Source organism: Myotis lucifugus, unplaced genomic scaffold (genome assembly GCF_000147115.1).
Source record: "Myotis lucifugus unplaced genomic scaffold, Myoluc2.0 scaffold_86, whole genome shotgun sequence".
Taxonomy (NCBI): Eukaryota; Metazoa; Chordata; class Mammalia; order Chiroptera; family Vespertilionidae; genus Myotis; species Myotis lucifugus.
Genome location: NW_005871134.1, coordinates 5205 through 13717, shown reverse-complemented (window position 1 = coordinate 13717; position 8513 = coordinate 5205). Strand labels below are relative to the sequence as shown.

The 8513-nt window shown below is 57.2% G+C and overlaps 1 protein-coding gene across 2 annotated transcripts; it reads left to right on the top strand.

The window, feature by feature from the left end:
• Window positions 1-911: 911 nt before the first annotated feature.
• WNT11 (Wnt family member 11) lies at window positions 912-8197 on the top strand. Of its 2 annotated transcripts, none has more exons than XM_006091071.3 (3): window positions 912-1229; window positions 4037-4329; window positions 7508-8197. In XM_006091071.3, exons 1-3 carry the CDS (start codon window positions 927-929, stop codon window positions 7680-7682), a joined length of 771 nt encoding a protein of 256 aa, XP_006091133.3. In that variant the 5' UTR covers window positions 912-926; the 3' UTR covers window positions 7683-8197. The 2 variants fall into 2 exon arrangements, with proteins under 2 accessions (XP_006091133.3, XP_014313338.1); XM_014457852.2 differs by having other exon boundaries at window positions 920-1065.
• Window positions 8198-8513: the final 316 nt, after the last annotated feature.

The window sequence follows — 8513 nt, the reverse complement described above, 5'->3', positions numbered from 1 at the left end:
CATTTGCTAGGGCTGCAGTCACGAAGTACCACAGACGAGGGCGAGGGGTTGCTCAAACAGCAGACATGTGTTGTCTCACGGCTCTGGAGGCTGGGAGTCTGAGATCAAGGCATAGGCAGGGCTGTGCTCTCTCTGAAGGAGCCGGGGGAGGGTCTTCCTGCTTCTTCGCTTCAGGTGGTGGCCGGGGGCCCTCATGCTCCTTGGCTTATAGCTGCATCTCTCTAATCTCCGCCTGTCACATGGCCTTTTCCCTCTATGTGTCTCTGATTCCAAAACGCCCTCTTCCTCTAAGGACACCAGTCATGGCATTAGGGTCCACCTTGATCTAGTATGACCTCGCCTTAGGTCAGTTACACCTGCAGAGATCCTATTGCCAAATAAGGTCAAGTTCACAGGTACAAAGGGTTAGTACTTGAGCAGATCTTCTGGGGGAAACATTTCAACCCACAGTGGGCTCTTTGAACGCTCATGTTGCCCATCAGATCATGAGCTCTTTGCAGAGCTCAGGGCCAGGGCCTTCATCTCTCTAAAGCAGCCCTAACGCTGTGTGCAGGGCAGGCAGGGGCAGGTACAGGAGCATGAGTGTGTGGGAGTGAGGGTGTGCCTATGTGCGTGGGGGGGCTCTGCTGTCCTGTGTGAGTGTGTGTGTGTGAGTGTGTGTGTGTGAGTGTGTGTGAGTGTGTGTGTGTGTGTGTGAGTGTGTGTGTGAGTGTGTGTGTGTGTGTGTGAGTGTGAGTGTGAGTGTGCATGTCAGCTAGTGTGTTTGTGGGAAGATGTAGGGGTGACAGATTAGTAGCCCAAGCTCTGTCCTCCACCTGCTCCACCCTGCTTGCAGCCCCTGACCCCACCTGACCTCACAAGAGCAGATGGGGGCCCAGGAAGAGGCCTTCAGGCCTGGGCTGGGTGCTATGCCTAGATCACCCCACATGGCTGACATGTACCTTCCCACAGGGACCCGGGAGTCCGCCTTCGTGTATGCGCTGTCAGCAGCCACCATCAGCCACGCCATCGCCCGGGCCTGCACCTCCGGCGACCTGCCTGGCTGCTCCTGCGGCCCTGTCCCAGGTGAGCCACCCGGGCCCGGGAACCGCTGGGGAGGATGTGCGGACAACCTCAGCTACGGGCTCCTCATGGGGGCCAAGTTTTCCGATGCTCCTATGAAGGTGAAAAAAACAGGATCCCAAGCCAATAAACTGATGCGTCTACACAACAGTGAAGTGGGGAGACAGGTAACCACCCACCCCACCCACCCCAGATGGTTGTGCTTGTGCCAATCGGCCAGAAAAGGCCACCCAGTGTGCCCCGATGGAAGGGTGGCGGGGGGATGGGTCCTGATACACCCACACTGATGGGCTCCCGTCCTCCCCCAGCTCTTCCCTCTCCAGCTGTGCGGGGCTTGCCTGGCTCCTTCTCCAGGGGGTCCACTGGGATTTGGGTTGGAGAATGTTGGCGGAGAAGAAGAGGCACTGAGCTAGGAGTCAGGAGCTCTGAGTTCACACCTTGGCTCTGGCAATCAGCTCTGTATGCAAGTCACTTCCTGTCTGGCCTCAGTTGTTCCCATCTATACAATGGGGGGGTTGGTGCTCCTGAGTCCCTATGGGCCGTCTTCTCAGGCTCTGCCTCTGGGGTTCTGGGCCCACACTGGGTGTGGGAGGAGGCCTGGAGAGGGCTGTGGGGCAGTGAGCTTTAGCTTAAGGAATTGCCTCCTGGGATCTAATGGGAACTCCCTCCTGGATCCAAAACCCACCGTAACCTCCAAAACAGTTTTCCCCAACATCTGTTATCAGTTTTTCCTTAATTCCTCACCTCATTCCACAAACGATCAGGGGAGTGAATGAATGGGCCTTTTTGTTTGTTAACAATTAAAAAAACACACCTTTATACCAACCTGTGTGCCAGACACCGTGTTGGGTGCCTGGTGAGTGTTCTCCCCTGCGGTCCACAGTCCACCTGTGAGGAGGTACTGCTGTCTCTTCCTGCAGACGGAGAACAGGGCCCGGAGGGGCAGGGTGCGGCTGCAGATGGCATCTCATGACCTCCTCCCTGCAGCCCCGTGAGGCCCAATTTCAGAGGCACCAAGTGAGGCACAAAGAGCTGAGGGGGCTCAACCCAGGGCACAGGGCGCAACGGAGCCCAGGTCTGTGGGACTCCAAGTCCCGAGGCTTCCCTGTCCTCACCTCCCTGTCTCACTGGTCTTCCTCGTGTGAGCATTCTAGGATGTTCACGCCACCTTTGGACATTTGGGGGAACTGAAGGCAAGTCACACTGTGAGTCTGTAGCAGAGCCTGGCCAGGGACCCAGGACTCCAGCCTCCCAACCTGCGGGGGCCTGCCCCCTCATCCCTGGAAATTCAGCGGGAGCCCCTCACCCAGCCCCCAGTCTAAAAACCCAGCCCCATTCTCACCCACGGCCAGGCCCAAACCCCATGCAGCCAAGGGCACAGCCATCGCCCCCTCCATGCAGTCCAAACAGGGTTCTCAGCCAGGGGCACGTCGGACTTCACCCTGGCTCGATGCTAAGAGCTGTCCCCTCTGGGGCCATCGGCAAACAGGAGTGGCCCCGGCCTTAAGCCCAGGGCCTGTGAGGGGCAAATGGCATCTCAGGTGCAGTGTGTTCAGGGCCAGCACACAGCTGAGCTGGGGACGTAGCTTACCTTTCCCTGAGGATTCAAAAGTACCTCCCGCCTCTGGAGGCTGAACGTGTCCTGCAGGGGCTCATTCACTTCATCCATGAGCTCTCCACAGGCTTCCGTGAGCCAAGTCCAGATTGTATACCCAACGGACTCCCTCCAGCCCCACTTCCAGGCACCGGTGAGGCGGAAGGAGTCCTGGGGCCTTGGCCAGTGCCCTCACTCACTCACCGAGTGATTCTGGGCAAGTCCCTGCCCACTCCGAGCCTCAGTTTCCCCATCTTGGTGATGCAGGGGGTAGGCGTAGGGGACCTCTAAGCCTTGTAGCTGTCTGCACAGGGCAGGCAGGAGGGCCGGCCTGGCACCCGGATCCAAGTCCTGTGTGCAAAGCAGCGGGGGTTAAAAGGCAGAATTGAAAGGATCTAATTCATGCCCCTCAGGTTCACCTGGGGAAACTGAGACCCAAGGAAGATGGTGGAGCAGAGCTACTTTCAAAGCCAGGGCCAGGGCCTCCCCAAGCCCCAAAGCCCAAGCCTCCCCCCTCCACCAGATTATTACTTAGATTGATTTTTCAAAACCAATGTTGCTTTAAATTTTATAGTTCACAAAACCCGTTCATGTATGTCATTTCATTGCATTCTCATGACTAAGCAAGGTGACAATTCCGTGTTGACTCTGTACATAGGAAGACAGAGGCGCTGAGTGGTGATGTGGCTTGGTGAGGGTCACCTGGCAGGAGCACCAGCAGTGGAAGGGAAAAATCAGCCAGGCCAGGGAACCCCCATGCACTCACCTCCTGCTTCCCCTCCCTCCCTCCCTCCCTCCCTCTCTCCCTCCTTCTGTCCTTCCCTTCTTTTTCTTTCCCCATTTTTTCCCCCCCAGCACTTAGTAAAACCAGTTTTGTGTGAGAGAAAAAGCGTGGACAGTTAAAAGCCATGGCTTTTGGAATCGCCCTCAGACCTGGGTTCAAATCCCAGCTTCAAGGTTTCCTGGCTGTGCAGCCTTGTACCAGAGGCTTAGCCTATCTGGCCTTCATTTCCTCCTTTTACTGTGGGGGAAAGAATGAGACCTCTGAGCAGGGCTGTGGTGCTGGTTAAGCCCTATCATGCGTTAGATAGAGCGTTTGTGTACAGTAGGTTGTACAACTGGCATCCACTATCCTGAAATGCCACTGTCTTCCTGCCCCTCCCAGCTGCCCCCCCCCCATTTGGAGGAGGAACTGAGGACCTACAACACCCCCAGCTTTAGATAAAGAAGCCCTATCACTTGGGGTCCAGAGCAGGCAGGCGATGACTCCCTGAGAGCACCCAGCATGGGGCGGGGGTTTGGGGGAGTGGGGCGCAGGGTCCCAGGGCAGGCCAGGGAGGGGCCCTGACCACCCAGCCCAACGCCCTCCCCTGTCCGCAGGCTCTGCGTGCGTCTCTGGAAATGAAGTGTAAATGCCATGGGGTATCTGGCTCCTGCTCCATCCGCACCTGCTGGAAGGGGCTGCAGGAGCTTCGGGACGTGGCCACTGACCTGAAGACCCGCTACCTGTCGGCCACCAAGGTAGTGCACCGACCCATGGGCACCCGCAAGCACTTGGTGCCCAAGGACTTGGACATTCGGCCTGTGAAGGACTCGGAGCTCGTCTATCTGCAGAGCTCACCTGACTTCTGCATGAAGAACGAGAAGGTGGGCTCCCACGGGACGCAAGACAGGTAAGGGCCCGCCGCTACCCCGCTACCCCGGCAGGAAAGGGTCAGCTACGTTACACATGCCCATCCCAGCTCAGGGCCAGGCACACAGCCCGGCCAGCTGGCATGGAGGGAATGGAGTCTCTGCCCAGTCGGGGGAGGTGGCCCAGGAATGCTGAGTGGAGGTGCCACCTGGCAGAGCTTCTGGGAATGGCTGTTGTGCTCCTCGCCAAGGCAGGGGCCCCTCAGGGATGGAGGTTGGTGAGAGGCCCCCACCCCACCTTCCTTCTGGCTGGGGAGACAGATGGGAAGAGACACTGACAGGCGCTCGCCTCAGTCAGTGTTTGCCAGATGAATAAGTGAAAGTTAAATGTCATACAACTGGCTCACTGGACAAATGAGGGCCTGCGGCACAAGGGGAGGTGGGAGCAGTGGCCAGCCCACAGCGACGTGGGAAGCCTGCGCAGAGTGGAGGCAGAACTGGGGCAGCCACACTCCAGAGGGGCAGCAGGAGAGCGAGGTCTGCCTGCATCCTGTGGAGAGAGAGTGGTCCCATGTCCCCCCACATGCATGCACCCACCCCCTGGGCCCCAGCTCTCTCTCCCTGGGCCCCAGTGTCAGAGCTGGGGCTGAGGTCCCTACAGCTGGCCCCATCCTGGCTGCTAAAGCCGGCTCAGGACAGGAGAGAGGGAGGGAGCCGACGAGGACTGCAGACCTACTGTGTGCCCGGCAGAGCTGGTGGGGAGCAGCATTTCCCGGATAGCTCTGGAGGAAGCCAGCCCTGAGAAGCTGTAATAGAGACAGTTCCACACTCCTATTCATTTGGGAAACTTTCTGGCGATTCACAAGGCACGAGAACATATTAAAGGCTCCGAGGAATCCCACAGTAAAGGACCTGTCTAAGCTGTGCTTCCCAGAGGTGTTTGGCTGTGGAACTCTTTTATTAAGGAGCCCCTAATAGCATTCCACAAAATGAGTGTTCTGCAGGGTTAAAAGAATATTGAACCAGAGTGAGGGTGTCTGAGAATGTGTTTGGCACATAGTTGGTGCCCAGCCAGCATTTGCTTCCTCCGCAGCCCACGTTCCTGTCTCCAGGAGAGGGGGGCTGGCTTGGGGGGCTCTGTCTTCACAGGCCAGGGCAGCAGGCTCTGTGAGGAGGCCCAGGCTCCCATCTGGAGGCCAGATTGAGGGGGTCGGGCAGAGGGAAGATGGAACTGGGTCAGGCCAGGGAGACAGGAAGGAGTGAGGCAGTCCGGGTGGGTCTGCTAATGGGGTGGGGAAAGGAGGATTCTAGAACCAAGAGGGGCTGGGGGAAGCCCATCAAAGACCCCAGAGCAAAGACAGGGTCTCCCTGCATCCATGGGGGGCGGGGGGGGGGGGGAGACTGTGTGTGTGTGTGTGTGTGTGTGTGTGTGTGTTGAAAAAGGATAGTTTGCACCCTGACTCTGCAGCTTCCTGGCTGTTGGACCTTGAGCAAAGCCCTTCACTTATCTGAGGCTCAGTCTTGTCTTCTGTGCAGTGGGGTCACTACCACAGACCTGGGAGGGCTGCTGAGCGCTCTCTAATCATACTGATGGAGCAGCTCCCCTGTGCTAGGTAGTGTCAGTCCCATGGAAGGCTCATGAATGGTAGTCTCCACTCTCCTCTTCCCACCCCCCAGGCTTCCAGGCCTCTTCTTTCCCAGCCTCCTGTACTGTACCCCTAGGATTTGCCCCCGAACTACTAATAAGGAGGCCCATCGCACGGCACCAGCTGCCTTCCCTGCTTTCTCAGAATGCCACCCCCAACCCAGGTTTCCTGCCATGCTGAACGCTCAGCATTCTTTTGGGGATGGGCCTTTGCAGACATCTGTACTGGGCAGTGTTTTCTGCCGTAACAAACAGCCCCAATATCTCAGTAGCTTACAACCACAGACACTCCTCACACTCGTTCCATGAGGCTGGGGAGGTGGAGAGACATCAAATTGTGACAGAGGGAAGCCCAGGGATGAGGGGAGCCCAGAGAGGCCCTAACCCAGTTTGGGCATCAAGGAAGACGTCCTGGAGGAGGGAAAATGTAGGCTTTACTCGGTTAGGGGATTTGGGGGTGCAGGGGGTGGATGTAAATGAGCCTTTTTAACTGTAAAAGGCATGTGCGCAGGCGGTACCTCTCCAGAGGCTGGCCCCCTCGCTGGGGAAGACGCCCTCCGCATGTCCCACCTGGCGAACTGAGGCCTCTTCTGCAGTCAGTATGCCCAACCCCAGCCCCCTGGTCATATTTCTTCCAGAGGCCCCTGCACCCCTGAAGCCTGGCCCCTCGCAGCCTGTGTCATGTGTCCCTGGGAGCCAGGTGTCCCAGGAGTCTTCCCTGGACCAGACCCTTTTCCCAGGCCCCTCCCTCCTGAACTCCCCCTCCAGGCACCATCTCTCTGTCTGGCTCGGAGGTAGGAGGCCACGTTTTCAGAGACCCAGGATAAAATGAACTCTGCCCCCTTCCTACCACCCTAAGGCTGCGGGGGCCAATGGTGTGAGTGACTAAACAAAGCCCAGAAAGGTTCAGTGACTTGCCTGAAGTCACACAGCCAGTACGGGCGGAGCTGGGGTTGAACCCAGGGTATCTGGCTCTGGGGCACCTGTTCTTCCTGCTGTTCCCTTCTGGCCTCTGCCCTTCCTTCACTGAGCCTGCTCCCATCTGTAAAATGGGCATCGTAATTCCCCCAACCCAAGGACCCTGCATGCCTCCAACTAGATAAAATCCCGGAGAAAGGCGCCTGGCACAGAAGGGGGCCAATGGGTGGCAGACCTTCTCTCTCCGTGAACAGTGTGCCAGCCGCTCACGTTGTGCACATCCAGTGCCATTTCGTCTGTTTCGGATTTTTTCCTGGGAATCTAAAAGTAAAAGCCATCTTTACATTCGTTACATGATAACTCAAGATTAAGTATGAAGATAAGATTATTCGAGTGATTTGAGGCTCCTTGGAGTATTCACAAGTGGAAGAAACAGGAAAAAAGACACCTCCATGAAATAGAACACCCCCATCATTTTGATAAATTAGAAATACAGGGATAAGTGAGAAGTCCCCTTGGGGAAGAGGGTTATTGAATATTCATTCCCAAAGATCAAGACACCTCCGGGGACCGAGCCTGTGGCCGCGGTGGGGGAGGCTGCGGGCTGCCTGGCTGGGCTGGGGCTGAGGTGACAGAAGTGCTCTCCTCCCCTCCAGGCAATGCAACAAGACATCCCACGGCAGTGACAGCTGCGACCTCATGTGCTGTGGACGCGGCTACAACCCCTACACAGACCGCGTGGTCGAGCGGTGCCACTGCAAGTACCACTGGTGCTGCTACGTCACCTGCCGCAGGTGTGAGCGCATGGTGGAGCGCTACGTCTGCAAGTGAGGCCTGCCCTGCCCGTGGGCGCTCCTGGGGACCCTCAGAGGCCCACCGAGGGGCCTGGAGACTCCGCGTGGATCTGTGCTTGTGACTTCCAAATGCCAGGCATTGGAGGCGGGTTGTGCTTCCACTTGGAAGCCACCAGGAACAGGAGGAGGGCCGGGACATCAAAGGGAACTGACGAGATTAAAAATAACCTGGCAGCCCGAGGCCCTGGAGTGCCCACTTGCTGCCTTCCAGGCTGGTCTAAGGAGCCAGGGGCATGGGATTGGCAGGACTGGTATGGACTTGACCTTTTGCAGCCAGAGCACCAGCCGCCCAGGAGGGAAGGAAGGGGGTGCCGCCTGCCCTCACGGCGTGTTCTGCGGGCCCAGCCCCCGAGACCCCAGCCCCCCAGGGTCGAGCCTGCTGGGCCCACCGCATGGAACCACTAGCTTGGGTTGTAAATGTTTTTCTGTTTTGTTTGTTTTCTTCCTCTGGGATGTGGGAGCTACAGAAATATTTATAAAACATAGCTTTTCCTTTGGGGTGGCTTGCCTCAATTCCTCTTTATATATTTTATATATATAATATATATATATATATAATGATCTATATTTTAAACAAGCTTTTTAAACAGCTGTATGAAATAAATGCTGAGAGAACCCCAGCCCTCCCCTGCAGTCTCTGGCCTCCTCAAGAGAGCTCAGAAAATCCTGGCGCTGGCCCCGGCTCTCCGGTTTCCAGGCAAGGCGGCTTCTGATTGATGTCCCCCCTCCCCCAACTGCACCCCCGCCGGCTCTGAGGCTCTGGCCCTAGTCTCCCTATAAGATCTCTTGGTCAAGGGCGAGGACAGAC